General features: G+C 43.9%; 1 protein-coding gene across 1 annotated transcript in view; it reads right to left on the bottom strand.

The window, feature by feature from the left end:
• Positions 1–337: 337 nt before the first annotated feature.
• Positions 338–20,253, bottom strand: part of TULP3 (TUB like protein 3) — a 47,588-nt gene continuing 27,672 nt past the window's right edge. The window contains exons 3-11 of the mRNA XM_037514539.2: positions 13,446–13,605; positions 12,577–12,753; positions 10,689–10,819; positions 10,104–10,301; positions 7,961–8,073; positions 7,313–7,427; positions 5,348–5,446; positions 3,873–4,044; positions 338–2,488 (exon numbers count right to left, since the gene is read on the bottom strand). Of these exons, the coding sequence (XP_037370436.1) occupies positions 2,355–2,488; positions 3,873–4,044; positions 5,348–5,446; positions 7,313–7,427; positions 7,961–8,073; positions 10,104–10,301; positions 10,689–10,819; positions 12,577–12,753; positions 13,446–13,605 (1,299 nt within the window). The 3' untranslated portion in view covers positions 338–2,354. The remainder of the gene's footprint in view (positions 2,489–3,872; positions 4,045–5,347; positions 5,447–7,312; positions 7,428–7,960; positions 8,074–10,103; positions 10,302–10,688; positions 10,820–12,576; positions 12,754–13,445; positions 13,606–20,253) is intronic.

Genomic DNA, 20,253 nt, shown 5'->3' on the forward strand with positions numbered 1-20,253 from the left:
AAAATTCATTTTGTGCTGATTCAGTAAGCAGAACCAACAAGATGACCCCCAGGGGCTGAGCAGTGCAGGTGTCCAGAACAAAGGAACCCCCTACTCCCTGTGACTCTCTGTGCTCAGCTCTTAGCTCCATCATCTGTCCAGAAGACATGGCGCCAGCCAGCGTCTGGATACAGGTTTCTCAGCCTGCACTCCTGCTCTACCCTAGAAGGAAAGCTGATGGTGATACTTACTTGGCTTAAAATAATTGACTAGTTCACTGTTTCCAAGTGGTGAAAATGATCACAACATGTCAGAAGGAACTCAATTTTTTTTATATAAATTATTTTTATTTCTGTAGCATACAAAAGGTATAAATATGATTTATATAAAACCAGTCACCTGCACGCTTAAGCAGAGAGTTTATGAAGCTAGGGTCTGTATCTCTCCAAGTCAGAGAGCACAGGAGGGAGCAGGATAGGATCCAGTTGCCCCGTCAGATCCCTGTCTCCGGACGCTGTCGTATACTGCGGCTGGAGATGAGCGAACAGCTTTCTGTTTTCGATGAGGCAGCTTATTCGACAGCCCATGCAGACAGTGGCACTGGAGGCCTGAAAGGCTTGCGGGCACTTCTATGAATGAGGCACTTGATGGGGCGCATGCCTGAGATGGAAACTGATCATATCAAAAGGAAGCAGGGAGGGCACTCCAGAGGGTGAGCAGAGGGTCTCTGTCTCTTCCGGGTCTCTTCCCTTCACACTGCTGTTTGATGTGAAACAAGTAACCAGAAGCAGGGGCGAAAAACAAAGTCCTTGAAGGGAAATGTAACGGGTGAACAGCCATCAATTTTTTGCCACATGCTGGCAAACAGCTCGGTGCTCAAAGGCTAGAACTGACGAAGTTCTTCGAGCCTCAAGATTCAGGTACATTCTGAGACCATGAACTGGTGGTAGAGTCACAGGCTCTGCTGGGAGGTGCTAGCAATTGAAGGATGGGGCAAATATCGCATGATCTGAGGAAGTGACAGGAGCATAATCTGCACCAGGCTTCAGGGAGCTGGTAATAGTAAGTCAAGGAGCAAGGCCAGGGCACTGCCCTACAAGGTTGGCAGAGCTCAAGTGCCCACTGGTCTGCACCAAAGCTCTCCCACCACCAGTATTGATGACAATGACAGTGTTGACATATGATGTTCTCACTCGCACACACACTACAGGTGTGTGTCCCGCTATACTAATGGCTCCATGGTTACAGTGTGGGAGGCACTCCTGGGTTGAAAATGAAGGCAAGTGTCAAATTACTGTCTTCACTAGACTAAGGTGCCTAGAGAATTTATGCTTTCCAGCCTTCTCTGAAATTAAGACAATTATCAATATAAAATCCTTAAGTGACGGATCACAAATTTGGCCACAGGCACTGTGAGATTAGTGCCAGGCAACCTACTGGGGTGGGGTGGGGGGGGAGACGGGGCTGTGACATCAGTACCTCCCAAGACCCGTGGGGAAAGCAAGTCAGTTCTCAAACAGATACCACCTGGAGAACACAACTCCAGGCTTGTTTCCTGGTGAGTTAAGTTCTCCTCTTAGGCACTGGATGGCATTGCCTCTTCATGGGCAAGTGAGTAAGAAAGACAAACGAAGCCAACTGTGTGGCTCAGAATGCTCACTGACTTTGGGTTCTCCTGGCTGTGACAGTAGAAGATACTCGAAATATCATCATAGTCCACTTCCCACCAGTGTGGTCTCACACCCACAGACCCTCTTGGGGAGATGTCAAGCATCTTTGGAGATGAACCTGGAGCGGGTATACTCTGGCCCACAGGCCCATCAGGCCTGCCTCCTGGTTTCATCAATGAAGTTTCCAGGGGCACAGCCGCACTCATGTGTCTATGGCCGCTTTCATGCTACATTGGCAGAGCCAAGTTACCATGAGAGAGACCATCTGTCCTTTACAGAAGTTTGCAAACCTAGAGACTAGGGGCAATTTAGAGAACCTCTCTGAAAAGGTCTTCAAAAAATGATCCGAATATTTAATTGTTAAAACCTGATTCTAGCTGCAAGTTTCCAAGCAGAGGAAATCTGACCTTGGGGCAGGGAATCTGTGGGGCAATTAATGTGAGGACGTTACCAGTGTGCTCTGGACAAGTGTCTCTGCCTTGACCATCTCACCCACATTAAGCTGTGAAACCCAGAGAGGAGTGTGTACGTGTGTGCGTATGCATGTATGCACACACAAACACGTGTGTACACACATACACACACTCCTTTCCAGGATTACACGGAACAGGGTGGGCTGCCACTCTTCATGTCCTGGGGCAAGAGCGAGGGAGGCCATGCTGCTCTGGAAAGGCCTGCGCGGAGAAGACAGGCACCGCAGCTGGCTCATTCACACGCTAGCTTGCTGTCAAAGCTGGAGAGTCCGATGGCAAAGGCCTGAAGTGCACACAGCGGGTAATTGTAGTCCAGTGTGAACACGTCATCTGCCACACGTCCAAACTGCATGACTATATAATCCGCTAGAAATAGAAAGAAATCAGGATGTTAGAAGAGAATGTGGTGCCACCAGGGGCCTCCCTGGTGGCGCAGGGGTTCGAGACAGTGCTAACAAGCTATCACCAGCCACTACAGCATGAGTTTGATCCCCGACCAGGGAGCTGACCCTCATGGTGCTGCAGACCTCTCCTGCCTTGTCTGCTGCTCCCCTCAGCAGTGTATTTCAGTCCATCTGCCTGCTCTGCTCCCTACTCTCTCTGGTGAATGTTCTCTCACCCCACACCTCTGGCCTGTACCCCAGTTCTTGTATGCATAAATAAATAAATCTTAAAAAAAAAAAAAAAACGATAATGTGTGGTTGTACTGGGGGAGAACCTGTTGAGGATACAGAAAAATTCTCCAAATAGGTCAGTTAATCACCAGGTCTCTTTAACTCCCACTAAGAGAATGGGGGGCTGCTCCCGACGGAGCGTGGTAGGGTGAGAGGAAGAAAAGAGAAGAGTCGGTGTCTGGTGAGGAAGCTTAGTGAGGGAGGCCCATTTGCATCTGCGTCCCACAGTCTCCCCTGAACTCCTCTGATTTGCCACAGGAAGTCTCACTCTTCTGCCCTCGTCAATATGGTGGTTGAGAAGTTTTACTGTGAAACTGTAGCTTGATGTTTTGAAGAAATCCTCTTTTTTTTTTTTTTTTTAAATAAGTAAATTTTTTTTTTAAGATTTATTTATTTATTTATACAAGCACTGGGTACAGTGAGAAGCGCGGGAGGGTGAGAGAATTCACCAGAGCCAGAGCGGGGAGCAGAGCAGGCAGAGGGACCGAAGTACACTGCTGAGGGGAGCAGCGGGCGGCAGGGGAGGTCTGCGCACCATGTGGGACCCTCCTCCGGTGGGCGGGGAGCAGCCGGGGATCGAACCTGCGCCGCAGAGGCCGCGGGCAGCTCCGCAACCCAGCGCTCAACGGCTGCGCCACCGGGGAGGCCCTTGAAGAAATCCTCTTGAGCCTCCCCTGGTGGTGCAGCCGTTGAGCACTGGGCTGCGAAGCTGCCAGTAGCCTCTGCAGCGCCGGTTTGATCCCCGGCCACCGGGCGAGGGTCCCACATGGCGCGCAGACCTCTCCTGCCGCCCGTTGCTCCCCTCAGCAGTGTACTTCGTCACTCTGCCTGCTCTGCTCCCCGCTCTGGCTCTGGTGAATTCTCTCACCCTCCCGCGCTTCTGACTGTACCCAGTGCTTGTATAAATAAATAAGTAAATCTTAAAAAAAAAAAAAAAAAAGAAATCCTCTTACTTCATTTTTTAAATGAATCTCTTTTGACTATAACTTCCTATCATGATGCTCTTTTCCCCATTGAGGGGCAGACGTGGGAACCTTTTCCCTCCTGGTCCCACCCGACCCTTCCCAAGGACCTACGGTCATTTCCGTGGACAATCTGGAAGTTCTTCACAGACGCCTGCGTGACGCGGCCGTGGAAGTTCAGGACGTAAGACTGGGTGTCGTCATTCCAGACCGGGGCCTTGTTGTGCAGTTCGATCAAGTTCTCCATGGTTTTGTTTTGCCATTTTGAAAGCAAGCTCTCATGGTCCTGTGTGAAGGAAAAGGCATTACTTTGTGCGGAGCATTGTACAGACTCATTCATTTTCAACTCTGAGGTAGAAAGTAGAATAGGGGCTTTTGGGCCTCCCAGGTGGCGCAGCGGTAGAGCGCTGGGTTGCGAAGCTGCCCGCGGCCTCTGTGGCGCCGGTTCGATCCCCGGCTGCTCCCCGGCCACCGGAGGAGGGTCCCACATGGCGCGCAGACCTCTCCTGCCGCCCGCTGCTCCCCTCAGCAGTGTACTTCGGTCCTTCTGCCTGCTCTGCTCCCCGCTCTGGCTCTGGTGAATTCTCTCACCCTCCCGCGCTTCTGACTGTACCCAGTGCTTGTATAAACAAAACAAAACAAACAAACAAATAAATAAATAAAAAAACATGCCTCTATTATAAAAAAAAAAATCTTTAAAAAAAAAAAAAAAAAAAAAAGAATAGGGGCTTTTTGTTTGTTTTTCTCATTTCAGAAAGAGTAAGATTAAAACAAAGGCAAAAATTAAGCCACTTTTCTTGGTCCTTTAAATCCAAGTACATTGGTTTTCTAGACAATGCGAAACCAAAACAAAAATTTTGTTAATCTGGGGCCTCCCCGGTGGCGCAGTGGTTGAGCGCTGGGTTGCGAAGCTGCCCGCAGCCTCTGCAGCACCGGTTCGTTCCCCGGCCGCCGGGCGAGGGTCTCACATGGCGCGCAGACCTCTCCTGCCGCCCGCTGCTCCCCTCAGCAGTGTACTTCGTCACTCTGCCTGTTCTGCTCCCCGCTCTGGCTCTGGTGAATTCTCTCACCCTCCCGCGCTTCTGACTATACCCAGTGCTTGTATAAATAAAATAAATAAATCTTTAAAAAAAAATATTTTTTTGTTAATTTGATTCTTTTTTTTTTTTTTTTAAAGATTGATTTATTTATTTATACAAGCACTGGATACAGTCAGAGGCACGGGAGGGTGAGAGAATTCACCAGGGCCAGAGCGGGGAGCAGAACAGGAAGAGTGACGAAGTACACTGCTGAGGGGAGCAGCGGGCGGCAGGAGGCCCAATTTGTTTGATTTTTATATAGCCCTTCTCTTTGCAAACCAAGTAGTTTCAAATTCACCACTTTAGCAACCACTTTTCCACGGCAACTTATCCTTAGCTTCTGGAGTGGTGGCATTCCTAAATAAAAGTGTGAGCCTTAACCTACATTGTTCAGGTTCTGGAAGAATCAGTATTTTTTTTTTTTTTTTTTTTTTTTTTTGCATTGACCTCCCCTGAATTGTATTCTTGTCTCCCAGGGTCTACTGCTGATTAAATATTTTTTTTACTTACATTTCGTGGACGAAATGGGATCCGTTCATGGCTCATATTCATCCCAGGAATGATCACAGACATTTTTCTTGGACCTTTAAATCCAAGAACATTGGTTTCCTAGACAATGAGGAAATAATACAACTTGAAAATAGAAAGGAAAGAGACTGCATTCTTAACACAAGACTTTCTTGGGGATGGAAAATGTTGACAATGTCAAGAGCACTGAAAACTATTTAATGATTTAACGGTAGTTAAACAAAGGGAGACATAATCCAGGATAGGAAGGTAGTACAGCACCTTTTTTAATACCTATTTTGAACACCTGAATGTAAAATAGATTCTGTTGGCTTGAAACTTTCCTCTTCATATTTTAGTCTTTTTTTTTAAAGATTTATTTTTTATTTATACAAGAGCCGAGGTATAGGCCAGATACGTGGGAGGGTAAGAGGATTCACCAGAGACAAAGCGGGGAAGCAGAAGAGGTGGACTGACTGATACACTGCTGAGGGGAGAGCGGGTGCAGCAGGAGAGGTCTGCTTCGCCATGTGGGACCCTCGCCGGCCCTCCAGGATTGAACTGGCGCTGCAGAGGCTGCAGACAGCTTCACAGCGCTGCGCTCAACTGCCTGCGCCACCAGGAAGGCCCTATTTTTTAGTCTTAAGTGAAATCTGAGACAACTGTGAGCAAACTCTAATTTGATCATCAATAATAAATAGTGATTTCCCAATGAGGGCACAACACTATGTGGTATACCAGAGAATTACAATTTAAATTAAATAGGTCTGTACCAGGAGATAAAAAACTCAAATGCCTATCAAGTCAGGTAGATTATATGTGAATAAGTACATTAAATAGGTGGATATAGATGTCTGTATACATGTTCATATGCATACATGTACATACATGAAAATCATGCAGCATTAACATCTAATTGATGTTGAAGCTGAGAGAGAAAATACTATATGTTATAAAGGGTTAAGTAGTTGTCAGTCACAGAGATAAAATCAAATCATGAAATGAATCCCCACTGAAGAGATGAGACTCTTGGATCAAAGCAACAGGTGAGTCAGGTTAATTCCGTCTTCTTTCTTGCATTCAACTCCGCACGCCTACTGTGCACTGGGCCTGTGTCATTGTGGTTGTGGCTAAGATTAAGAGTTTTGCACACTCAATCCTTTAGCCATTTGAATCAGATTTACTGTTCCAAGTCACACTTTTCTAACCATTATGTGGGTAGATTTTGTGCTCGTTATATCCTAGTCTGTAATTTGTATAAATTGACCACCTGTTGTCATTAAAAAATGTTTGCAAAACCAGAAAAACAGTTTAAACACTGTTGAACAGGTAATAACAGGAGGCGCAGGCATCACAGGACACGTACAGAGGGTACCACGCCCAGTGGTCAGAAAACTTCTCTGATAACATCTTGGGTGCTGATTAGGCAAAGGGCAAGGAAGAAGAAAGGAAGGTTTTTAGGGTACAGCAAAGGAATTACAGGGGGCCGTGAGGCCAGAATGATGGGAACAGGAGTCTGAAAGGAAGTGGCAAAGTCTCAGGGCTGTACGCCGCATGCTGCAGGTAATCATGACAAGATCTGAAGCCAAGACACAATCAACTGGAGCTCAGGTTGGGGGAGATTTACCTGGTAGCAAGAGAGAATGAACTGGATAGAAAAAGCAAAGAGATCAGTTTCTAGTTTATTGTAACCTCTAGCCAAGGAAGAGGTAATGAGGTCTGGCATTAGGAAGAGAGAACAGCAGATGAGGCCAGAAAGGTTTTAAAAGTGGAAAATAACTAAAGTTGGCAATTCACAAATAATTAAAATCTGATACATAGAGAAAACGATACCAGCAACAGAAAAGGAGATAACAAAGTAGAAGCTAGGTGGGAGGGAGTCTACACTTCAGCATCAGTCCCGTGGCGTCTGAAGAGCCGCAGGATATCTTGGAGACCGGCGAGGAGCAGCTCTGGGGACAGACTTACGTAGCAGATGGCAGCCAGCTCCTGTCGGGTGTAGGCCTTCTCCACCAAACCTTGGGCCTTTGTTGGGCTGACACCATGGTCATAAACTGTAAACTTGGTCCCCATGAGGTTGGATCTGGAACAGGAGAAAAAGTGATCACGATCATCCGTATTTTCCTCTTACACAAAGGATGTGGGAGACGTAGTAACAGGATCAAGCCTATCTGCCCAGTCTCCAACGTTCATCATCCTTTCTTGTTTTTTTTTTAAAGATTTATTTATTTATGCATACAGGAGCTGGGGTGCAGGCCAGAGATGTGGGGGGTGAGAGGATTCACCAGAGAAAGAGTAGGGAACAGAATAGGCAAATATACTGAAATACACTGCTGAGGGGAGCAGCGGGCGAGACAGGAGAGGTCTGCTGCGCCATGTGGGTCACCTCCCTGGTGGGGGATCGAACTCGTGCTGTAGTGGTGTTTTAACCCCTTGCACCACCAGGGAGGCCCCCATCATCACCTTCTTGAAGACCTCTCATTAAAACAAGGAAGAGCCTTAGATTTTCTTTTTTTTTTTTTTACATGCTCAGTGTAAAAAAGATAGGAACTGTTCTAAAACTACAGGAATAAAAATTTCAGAAAAAAAAGGGCAGCAATACAAGGCTGTGCTCACCTGAGTTTGCCAATATAACTTTCTCCTTCACGAGACAAGTCTGTTGGGTCTGTGGAGATAAGGTAGTTGGATGTTTTGCTCTTTTTCCGCTTCCGACCTGCAAGAAGAAATATCTAGAAAAAGAAAAAAAAAAAAAAAAAAAAAAAAAAAAGCCAGTCAAAAATGAAGTCAAAAGAAGCATCATGGTTTGTTCTACCTATTTCTTGAGCAAATGTTTAGCCAGTGCCTATCATGTACCAGTCCACCTTTGGTTCTCCTGTATACATTTTTTACAGGTTTAATTTACTTTCATTAATTTTAAGCTCCTGGACGGCCCCAGCGGAAACCTGGGTTTCTGGTGTGGGTCTTTTCAAGCTGGTCATATGCTGACAGGGAGACCCGATACAGAGGTCAGGGTGTGACAGCTGAAGGCTGGGAGATGGCTTCAAAGGTGCTCTTGGGGAAGCTGCCTGGGGTGGCTGAGGTGCAGCAGCCATCAATGCCAGCAGCGGCTTCTTGGGCACAGAAGCTGAGATGATGCCAGTGCCTCTGGGGCAGGCAAGAGGTGCCCCAGCATTTCTCTATCAGGGTTTCCCTATAATACAACTTTTCTAAATTCACTAGCTTGATTTTCTATACAACTTTATCCCTTAAACCTCCAGTGACTTTTTAAAAACACTTCTTCCAATTCCTTGCTTGAGCCTTTGCAACCTTAGGAGAGACTGCATTCTGACTGCCCACCCTTTCTGTCATCCTTAGGAATGCCAATGTCTCTCTCTCTCTTTTTTTTTTTTTTTAAAGATTTATATATTTATGCTTACAAGAGCTGGGGTACAGGCCAGAGGTGTGGGGGGTGAGAGGATTCACCAGAGACAGAGTGGAGAATAGAACAGGCAGATTGACCAAAGTACACTGCTGAGGGGAGCAGCGGGCGAGTCAGGAGAGGTCTGCTGCGCCACGTGGGTTGCTCCCTGGCTGGCCAGGGATTGAATTCATGCTGCAGAGGCTATGGGCAGCTTCATAGGTTGTGTCTTAATTCTTTGCACCACCAGGGAGGCCTCTGGCAATGTCTCTTAATGCGCCTTTCATTACTGGTCTAACCCCCTGTGACTTCAATGATATGATCACTGTCGTGTTTATTCACCCTGCCTAAACCTACTAGACTTGGACAGTAATAGAGAAGCTGGGGTGGCAGAAGCTAAGGGAAGAACTTTGGAATTAAACAGGGGTGGGTTCCAATCTGGCCCTGTCACTTGGAGTAGTATGTCATTCCCTAAGCCCCAGTTACCTCCTCCATACAGCAAGAAGAAACCCTATCACACACAGTTGTTACAAGTGTAAGTGATAATATATCAAGCAGTTAGCACACACTTTGTCATAAACACTCAGTAAGTTGTGGTTATAGTTAACAATGACATCTCCTACCCTCACCTCATTTCTAGGCTCTTAATATCAACCACCAGAACCGGGATTTAATACAAAATAGGTTTTTTGTTGAAAGTATTAAATTGTCGGGACTCCCTGGTTGTGCAAGGTGTTGTCTCAGCACTATCAAGGTATTGGCAACCACTGCAACATGAGCTCAATCCCCGGCCAGGGAGCTGACCCACCTGGCAGAGCAGACCTCTCCTGTCTTACCCACTGCTCCCCTCAGCAGTGTATTTCAGTAGATCTGCCTGTTCTACCTATACCCCAGCTCTTGTATGCATAAATAAATAAAATAAATCTGAAAAAAAGTATTAAACTGTCTCAAATGTATATGTAGAGTTAATGAGAATTTCTAGGGTGAAGACATTTCACTTGCATGTTCTTTATTTTTAACTCCATCTATTCCCAAAAATGTGCGCTTTCTTCTACAATGTCATGTTCTATCTTAACACAAATAAACAATAGCATAAGTGACACCCTTGCCACCATACCCCCCTCCCCCAATAAAAAGGATCGAGTTAAAAATAATTACCTTTAAATATTTCCGTACATTCTGGGCAAAAGTCTTTTTCTTGGGGTAGGATGGGATACAGACTCTGCCTATTAGACTGTGAACTCTGTGAAGCACCTGGGACTTAAAAGCCACCTTCCTCTGCTCTGATCCCAGTGCTGTTCTCTGTCCCCACAAAACTCTTCCCTCTGTCTCAAGGTCTGCCTTGAGTATCAATTTTCCTACCTTCCGATTTTCATCCTTTTCCAAGTGCATATAGTAAGTGGGGAAAAGGCCCCGATCCATTCCCTTTTTGTCCCTGGTTATCCGACACTTGACGGTGATGCCTCGAGGGGCAGGACTATAGGCAAAGTCCTCTAAATTCTCCACTTCTCCCAGCTGGTTATCAGCTTGTGGGGCTGCAGTACTGGAAGCGCCTGTATCCTGAGAGAATAGTCACAGGGCAACAGGAAGTTGTCAGAAAACCTCAAAATCTCTCTGAGAAACACTTAAAGGACAAAGTCACTTAATGAGTGATCCCTTTGTCTCCAGTCTTCTCATAGGGGGAGGGTACTCTGAAGAGCTAAATAAGTACATGCAAACTGAGAGTAAGAAAGGCGCTCAAAGGCGGGTGGGAGACAGCTGAGCAATAGCTGGCATGGGACAGCAGATATCAGAGAGGTGAGGAACTTTTAGTTTGAACTAGAGCAGAAAGCTTTTGAATCTTATTCAGGGATGATATTTAAATATTGAAGATATGTTTGGGAAAGAGCTAAATTAGCTGTAATTTAACTGACTGGCTTTAGCTAAAGAAGTTTCAGAACTACATACTGTGGTTGACTTCTGGCTGGATGCAGAATTGGGTCTGTCTGCTTCTGAATGTGGAGAATGAGCTCTTAACTTTTTTCCTTCTTCTTCTCCATCAGTCTCTTCCTCATCAAAGTTCAAACTACCTGAGATACCTGTCAGACAAGAATGGTCAAAACCTGTAAACACTGGTTTAAAAAGGCAATCTTTGAACCAAAGATAATTTTAATTTTTTTGCTTAAAACATTCCAAACTATAACTCAAGACATGGCTCTTGTATCTAAAATCTGACAAATCTTCTTTGTATTCTTACTCAGGGCCTTCCCTTATTGTCCTTTCACTGTTGCCACCCTAATTTAGCACTTAGAAGCATTATATACATGGGAAAAAATATTTGCAAATCATGTATGTGATTAAGGATTGATCTCCAGAATATATTAAGAACTCTTACAACTCAATGACAAAAAAAAATTTCAAAAAATGGGTAAAGACTTGAATAGACATTTCTCCAAAGACATATACCTGGTCAATAAGCACATGAAAAGATACTTAACATCATTAATCTTTAGGGAAAAGGCAAATCAAAATCACAATGGGCTACAACTTCACAAGCAATGGGATGGCTATAATTGAAAAAAAATCAAACCAGAAAACACCAAGGATGTAGAGGATGTAGAAAACTCAGAGCCTTTTTGCACTGCGGGTGGCAAAGTAAAATATATAGCCACTGGAAGAGAGTACAGTGGCTCTTTCAAAATCAAATATAGAATTACCGTATAATTCAGCAATTCCTCTCTGGGAAGTTTCTCAAACCTTCAACTCTGGTTTGGGCGCCTCTCTGGGTGCTTTCCTCAAAGTGTAGGTGCATAAACACTCAATGAGGATAAGCACTCTTTGAGGACAGGGGCCACATTTGCTCTTGGATTCTAAGTGCCTAGTACAATGTCTGCTGTGCAGTATATGCTCAATGAATCTAAATAAATGGATAAGCATATTTGTTTGCATGTGCATCTCCTGATCCACACAGTCCGGGCCCAGCAATGCCTATCCCAGTGGAGGCGCCAGACACCCACTATTATAGGACTTTGGTCGTCTCATCTGAAAGGGACATGATCCCTTCCTTCTCATTATAAAATTATTTTTCTAAGGAGATGGAAGACTACAAAGGACTTCTAATATGTATGGAAATATTTATGGAAATGGTAACTCCAACTGGCAGAAAGTAGGCCCTGGTAGGAAAAGTACCAGCTTAAGTATATTTTGATCCAGTTTGCCACTAATCTGGTTATTTATCTTATCATTAGATCAATATAATTGTGAAATACAGGCAGAGGAGGGTTGTTGAGTAACAACCTTCTCAAAGAAGAAGGGCAGGAACAAAAATCAAGAGTCATATAGGGCCTTCCTGGTGGTGCACTATGAAGCAATCGCAGCCTCTGCAGCATGAGTTCGATCCCCGGCCAGCCAGGGAGAAACCCACATGGCGCAGCAGACCTCTCCTGTCTCACCTACTGCTCCCCTCAGCAGTGTGTTTCAGTCTGCCTGTCTGTTCTGTTTCCCACTCTGTCTCTGGTGAGTCCTCTCACCCCCGCATTTCTGGCCTGTACCCCAGCTCTTGTATGCATAAATAAATCTTTGAAAAAAAAAAAAGAGTCATATATAATAACTAATGCTGCTGCTATCTTATAGTTATTTATCTTATTTTCCCCAGACAATAGGATAAATACTTGTATTGCTGACAATGACCAATACTCAGGGGTCAAAGATGCCTGACACAGTCATCTCTTAAAACCTAATGTCACATCACGAGCAATTTTGAGTCATTTATATTGTTAACCAAAAATGGAAGTAAAGGAAAAGATGACAAATGACTCGGAAGAGTAAGTGTCTTAAAACCATGACTAATGTTCACCATGCTTTTGGAGAATCTCCTGAAGATCTGGCTTGGGAGCAGGATCCAGAACACTGTCCCCATCAGCACTCCCTTCAGTATCCTCTTCTGTGGCAGAAGAGCCGACTGAAAGGACATGAATTTTGGTTTCCAAATCTTGACTATCTGACTTCAGGAAAGCAGCTGGACCATCAATACCTAGGAATCAGAAGGAAAGAAAAAGAAGGAAAGTAGTATCTCCACGTTGGTTGGGTGGTTTAGCTGCATGGGACAAGAATTAAGAGCTATGCAATCACTTTACTTACCTTCCTTCCTTAAGGTCCACAAGGATATCTGTTAATAGAGTAATTCAGGGCTGGTGTTCATCTTATTAAATTTTACTAAAGCAAAATGAACTTGATGTTGAACTATAGAAACTTAAGAAAAAAACATGAAAACAAAGTTTTCCAAAGCTGAGATCCTATCCAAGCCAATCAAGTTCAGATTTAGGAGTTCCTGATTTAGGAGTTCTTAATTCACATTTAGAAGCCCCTTTGCACCCTCACCATCTCTCTGAGATGATCATTTGCGTCCTATCTGTTGGAAGAATGGACACGCTCCACCTACTCCTGGCTTCATGGTTAACTCTGCTATGACGTAACAAGGCTACATGCTCTTCACAGGCCAATCTGGACTAACTCACTGGCATCTGAAACAGCAGTTCTGGGATGGACCCGAATGGTAAGGTCTGTCCCATTGATCAGGTTTATTCTAACTCAAAAACCCAAAATGTGATGTTAATGATTTCTGAAGATTCCTACTATCCCTTGGTCTATCTGAGAATGCTCCTGCCTTCTCTTAGTTTGTGAGAAGGGTGCCCCAGCAGGCAATGCTGCTGTCTAAATACACACCGTGGAGGATGACATCACTGCGCAGGGCATGAGGCTCCACCAAAGGGGTTTGCTCCTCTGTGCCTCTTGGCTTTGACCGACGTAACCTGGCTTCTGGATTTGGCTGGACCATGAGCGGCTCAAGGCGCTTTTTTCTCTGCTTCTTCTCCAGCAGCGCTCTCTAGGGGACAATCGGGACATTATAGCCAGGAGATAAGACCAAGATATTGCAAACACTCAGGTTTTCATGGATCCTCACAAAACCTCTCATAAATTAATTTTTCCCACCTCAGAACTAGGAAACTGACGCACAGAGAGGAGCAGGGATCCGGTCACTTCAGTAACAAATATTTACCAGACATCTGTCAAGATCTATTTGAAATGGTACAACCCAACTAGCCAAGGTGAGAACATGACTCAAGTCTACAGAAAAGATATATTATTACTGTATTATTAATGGTACCATGATCACAAGTTTAAAATACAAACATATATGCCTGAGGGGAAAGATGAAAGAACATAGCAATGGATCTCAGGGGGTAGCATATGGACAATTTTTTCCCCTTTTTCCAGTTTTCTATATTATCTTACTTTTGTGACTGGAAGGTGAAAAAAATATTATTCTCTCACCCCCACATTACTTTTACATCTCAATTCACTAAAAAGCAGTATGTTTTGCTTTCTTGTTCATTTTACATAATTAGATGTCAAACAAATCAGGGCAAAGGATAAGAAAAACAAGAGCAGCTGGGAAATTCCAAGTAGAAAACAGTCAACTCTATGGTAAAAGCAAGATAAAGAATCTGGTGACAAAAATAATCAAGAAAGAAGCATAATTTCTGCACAGCAAAAGAGACAATAACAAAAACAAAGTGAAACCCCACCGCCTGGGAGAACATTTTTGCACCCAACACTAATGATAAAGGACTGATCACAAAAATCTACAAAGAGCTCATGAGACTCAACAAAAACAAAGAAAATAATCCAGTCAAAAAATGGGCAGAAGAGCTAAAAAGAAACTTCTCCAAAGAGGAAATGCAAATGGCCAACAGGCATATGAAAAAATGTTCAACATCACTTGTCATCAGGGAAATGCAAATCAAAACTACCATGAGATACCATCTTACACCAGTGAGAATGGCACATATTAAAAAAACTAGCAACAACAAATGTTTTGTGAGGTTGTGGAGAAAAAGGAACTTCTCTGCACTGCTGGTGGGAGTGCAAACTGGTCCAACCACTATGGAGAGCTGTGTGGAGATTTCTTGACCTACTAAAGATAGAGCTTCCATATGATCCAGCAATTCCACTCCTAGGTATTTACCCAAAGGACACAGAAACATTAATTTCAAAGAGCACCTGTACCCCTATGTTTATAGCAGCACTATTTACAATAGCTAAGCTATGGAAACAACCCAAATGCCCCAAAATAGATGACTGGATCAAGATGTGGTACATATACACCATGGAATATTACTCAGCATTCAAAAAAGATAAACACATGCAATTTGCAGCAACATGGATGGCGCTGGAAGGGATCATGCTCAGTGAAATAAGCCAGAAAGAAAAAGAAAAATACAGGATGGTCTCATTCATAGCAGGAATTTAGAAAACCTAAATAAGAGACCAGGAAAAAGACTAATCAATGGAAAGTAATAATCAAAATCAACAAGTAACTATAAACCAGAGACACACTATGGGGTGGGGGGGATTAGGGAGGGACGGGGAGAGGAAGAACTAGAGTCAAAATGAGGGGGGGGGTGCAATTGTATGAGGAATATAACCAAAATGAAAATGCATACATTGTACAAAGATGAAAAATGATGTAAAAATTATATAAAATAAAATATTAAAAAAAAAGAAAGAAACCTAAGAGACTATGAGAAAAAAAAATCAGCAAGATGAAAAGGAAGATACTAGTATATCTACTATTTTTCTTTGTCTTTGCACTATAGAGTTTATCACGCAGGCAGCAACCAAGGGAGTCGGTAGGGTTGATACCCTAAAAGCAGGCTCGCTGAGTGGCAAGCAAGGTGCCGTCATTATATTTGAGGGAAAGGGTGCGAGGAGGTGCAGGATGTAGAGGAGGCAAGGGGTTTTGTGTTCTCAACCTGAGGAGGTGCTGGGCAGCACACACACTTTTTAAGGCTCAGCAAATAGGAATTTATAATTCATAGAACTCATTGTGGGTATGGGGTATCCCGGAATAAAAATGTCAAGCCCCAAGCTAAGAATAAAGTCGTAATTGGAAAGCAAAGATATGGGCCTCCCTGGTGGTGCAAGGGGTTAAGATGTAACCTATGAAGCTGTCCACAGCTACTGCAGCACGAGTTCAATCCCCGGCCAGGGAGCTGCCCCACATGGCGCAGCAGACCTCTCCTGGCTTGCCCGCTGCTCCCCTCAGCAGTGTATTTCAGTCGATCTAGGCTCCCCACTCCATCTCTGGTGAATCCTCTCACCCCCCACCCCACACCTCTGGCCTGTACCCTGGTTCTTGTATAAATAAATAAATTTTTTAAAAAATGAAAAGCAAAGATATTATAAGCTGTTTTATGGTTTCTTAGGCAAAAAGCTCTCCACTTACTTTTTCGCAGGATAGCGTTTTCAAAAAGGGCCACTAAAGGAAGCGTTACTCCAAGGGGGAGAGCACCAGCAGGCCAGGAAGTGTGTTTTTCCTGAACTGAGCTGATGAGAGCATGCAGATTGATTCGGGGACACAGAAGAAACAGAACTGTTCTTTTTTACACAGTCCTGCACACAGAGGAAAGAGCGGGGTAACCGAGATAATGGGCCACCATGGCCTCTGCCATCGAGCAGGCTGGGAGGAATGACTGGGGAAGGAAGCATAGTAGCCCCAGGAACAGCGAGCGATGAACAGAGACTGGAAGAGGAGCGCTCCCCCTGGCGATTCATGATACTCAGCTGTTAGAACTCTTTGCCAAAGGGGCTGGTGACGTCTCAGCGCACCAACAGAGCCATGCTCTCAACCCTGTAAGGGGCATTCTAGAATCGTGGTCACTGGGCTGCTATCAAAGTGAGTGTATGGCGAAGCCTTCCTCTGTCAACTTCAACACCTGTCAAACTCATTTAGATCAACAACTTTAAAAACAGCTGTAGATTCAAAGGGTGAACTTCAGGGTCACAGTTACGACAAGACAATGTTGAACAGATCTGCCACGGTCCAAGTTTGTGAACAAGAAAATACTATAAAATATCTGCATATGGGAAAATTATCAACTTGGTAAAAACTGTCACCTGATTCAGCATTGTAACCACCCTCACATGGTTGGATGGGGAGGGAAGGAGATATTGACTGAGTTTCAATGTAACAGTGTCAACTCATATTTCATTTATGTCTTAACTTCCCTGAAAAGCTGAGGGCTTGAAATGAAGGTACATGAACAAAGAACTCCTCACCGAGTTAGGGAAAGGTCAAGGGAGTCAGGAAGGACCAAAGGTGACCAATGCCCTAAAGGTAATGAAAATATGGCACCTTCAGGACTTTAAATTTCATGTTAAATAAGCCTTTAATTTCTCCGATTTCTTTCAAAGTTGAACACTAACTCAAAGAAACCATCTTCTCCAGAATCTGATGGTAAGTACAACTATCATTTCTGGGGATCAAAATGTTGAATGATGATGCCAAAATCAATGAGGAAATAGAAATTAGATGGGGTGGGGAACAATTTTCCATGAAAAGGCTTTAACCAGGGGGTTAAGACACAACCTGTGAAGCTGTCTGTAGCCACTGCAGCACAAGTTCAATCCCCAGCCAGGGAGCAACCCACATGCCACAGCAGACCTCTCCTGTCTCTCCTGCTGCTCCCCTCAAGCAGTGTATTCAGTCAGCCTGCCTGTTCTGTTCCCCACTCTGTGTCTGGTGAATCTTCTCACCCTCCCACACCTCTGGCCTGTACCCCCGTTCTCATATGCATAAACAAATAAATCTTTAAAAAATAAAGGCTTTAACCAGTAAAATAATAAAAGATCAGTCAAGCTTCAAATGAATACTAGCCATTTGAAGTTTAAATGACTTCACTGATTTCTCAATTTTCCAAACCCCCTAGAGAGGACTGACTTTATTTATTACATGATGATGATTCATTACATCAGGAGACTCCTGAAAGAGGCTCCCTGACCCAGGGACCATTAGCAAGAGCAAAACAGTTACCTGGGGGTTATTTGTTTGGCTAAAAATAGCTAACCTTCCCCGCCCACAAAGTGAGCTCATAGGGAGACAAGGCTAAAAGTTTTAAATCAGACTTTTAAAAATAGCAATTTAGTGCACGGATGACCTCTCTTAGAATGTTCTGTGCAGAGAGATGGGCAACCTGACACAAAGGGTCGCGGCTGTACTACAAGAGATTGGCCACCAGGTGGCGAAGATGTTCTCTACCCAACATGCAGCAATTCAGTCCTGTCACTCGTGGGTCTGAAAATCTTTATGTTCTGTTGTCAGCCAAGGGGTCCACATACCTTGAAAATATGAGGACCAGAGTGAGACCAGTAACAAGAAAAGCAAAATATACTCAATGGGACATTTTTAACAAATGGTGCTGGGACAAGCAGATATCCACGCGCAAAAGAATGAAGTTGGATCTTTCCCATCCCACACCATTAAAAAAAACAAAAACAGATCACAGAACGTCTATAGCTCTTAGAAGGAAACACAGGAGCAAGCCTTTGTAAGCTTGGTTTAAGTAATGGTTTCTCAGATATGACACCAAATATAAAAGAAGCAAAAGAAGAAATAAAACTTTTGTGCTGAAAATGTCACATCAAAAAAGTAAAAAAAACAAATCACCGAATTTTTACAACTAATATTTCTGAATTGGAACTTTGATATAGAATATATAAAGAACTCTTTTACATTCAGCAACAAAGACAATTTAAAAAGAGGAAAGAATTTAGATAAATATGTTGCCAGAGAAGACATACAAATGGCCACTGAGTCCAACTGCTCAACACCCTGAGTCATAGGGAAATGCAAATCAGGACTGTAATGAGATGCCACTTCACAGACACTAAAAGGGCTGCAATCAAAGTGAGGCATAAATAATACGCATTGGCAAGGAAATCATTAATGTACGAGAAACGGAAACCTTGCACACCACTGTCAGGAATGCACAATGGTTCAGTCACTTTGGAAAACAGTCCGGCTGCTCTGAAATGCTAAACGCAGAGTTACCATCTGACCAGCAGTGCCACTCCTATTGCCCAGGGCACGTTAGGTACACCTTGGTGTACATGAACTTAGGTCTATTACCTGATGATATGAAAACATGGTGACACAAAAACTTATATATAAATATCCCAGCAGCATTATTTGTAATGCTGGAAACAATCCAAATGCTCATCAACAGATGAATGGATAAACAAAATGAGGTCGACCCACAAAATGGAAGGCTGTTTGACAATAAAATGGGATTAAGTACTGATATATGCAACAATATGGAAGGACCTTAAGTCAAAATGTCCAGACACAATTTATATGCATAATTCCACTTACCTGCAATCTAAAGTCACTATCCTTCAACTAGGTATATACTTATGGCATGTGATTTAGCTCAATAAAGCCATTCAAAAATCTATATGGGACAAAAACAGCCATGTGTAAATTATCTGTGAACCTAGGATTTTTAAACATTAAATTCTAAGAATATACTGTCATGAAAAAATTATAGTTATGAAAGAAACTAATTAGTAATACTATAAACTGGATGTGGACAAAGAAGAGAAATGATCTCTATGGAGATAAGGCAACACGGAACCAGAGTGCAAGATTTACCTTGCAGGAGTGGCCAAGGAGGCCAGTGTCCTGGCCAGACACCAACATATCTCATTCCTTTGGCAGGGAGAACCCTTTAGTAGAAGTGAATTAATTATACCATCATACATTAATGATTTCTATCACAAAGATCATTTCACAAACTCTACTTACTCTGATTTCAAACTCACTAAGTCACTTGCTAATTTATACAGACTAAAAGGAATGTGATGAACAGCCGACTCAGGCACAGAGTTCCCTACAAATTACTGATTTGGCTTCATCACTTAAGGTATTTGTTAGTATGAACCAATCCTCATGAGACTGCTTCACTTTGGTTGCTCTTAGCAAACAATGGCTGATCCTGTAAAGATCACAACCAGAGACTGGACCATGGGGACACTCTCACTGCAGGATGTCTGAGGACTTAATCTACCATACACCTGAGGCAGGGGTGGGAGAGAGGCTCCCCAGAGTCTCCCACTTCTATTAACAATCACTGTCATGGCAAGTCACTGCCACTGCCTCTGGCGGAGTGCACGGGAGCCCCTGGGTGGGCCTCCACGTGCTAAGCTGTGAAGCGCACACCAAGACACCACCAGGTGATACAGCACCTCACCTTCCTCAACATGCCTCCAACTCGTAGGTCCCATACTCTACGATGCTGTCTAACATTCTATTATTTTGTCCAGATCTCCTTATAAATAAAATAACTGGGGCCCACAGAGTCAAGGGTCTAACCTAATCGCACAGCTAATGAATGGCAGAGCTAGAACTAGCCCGATGTCTTATTTATCACTTGGCAGCGCTGCTTTCTTGCTCTGGGCCATTCGAAGGCTCCACTGGCATGGGCACAAAGTTCCACAGTCCCTGCCGAGTCACTTCTTTCTCGTGCAGGTGGCATTCAGGGCTCTAACAGTATCCCACACTACTTAACAGTGAAATGTATGCATCAGGTCCAAAGAGATCTTTTTTGAATCTAAAAAATTTCCTATAAAATGTCTTTACAGGGCCTCCCCTGGTGGCGCAGCGGTTGAGCGCTGGGCTGCGAAGCTGCCCGCA

Source organism: Talpa occidentalis, unplaced genomic scaffold (assembly GCF_014898055.3).
Source record: "Talpa occidentalis isolate TD23 unplaced genomic scaffold, MPIMG_talOcc4v2.1 talOcc4.16, whole genome shotgun sequence".
Taxonomy (NCBI): domain Eukaryota; kingdom Metazoa; phylum Chordata; class Mammalia; order Eulipotyphla; family Talpidae; genus Talpa; species Talpa occidentalis.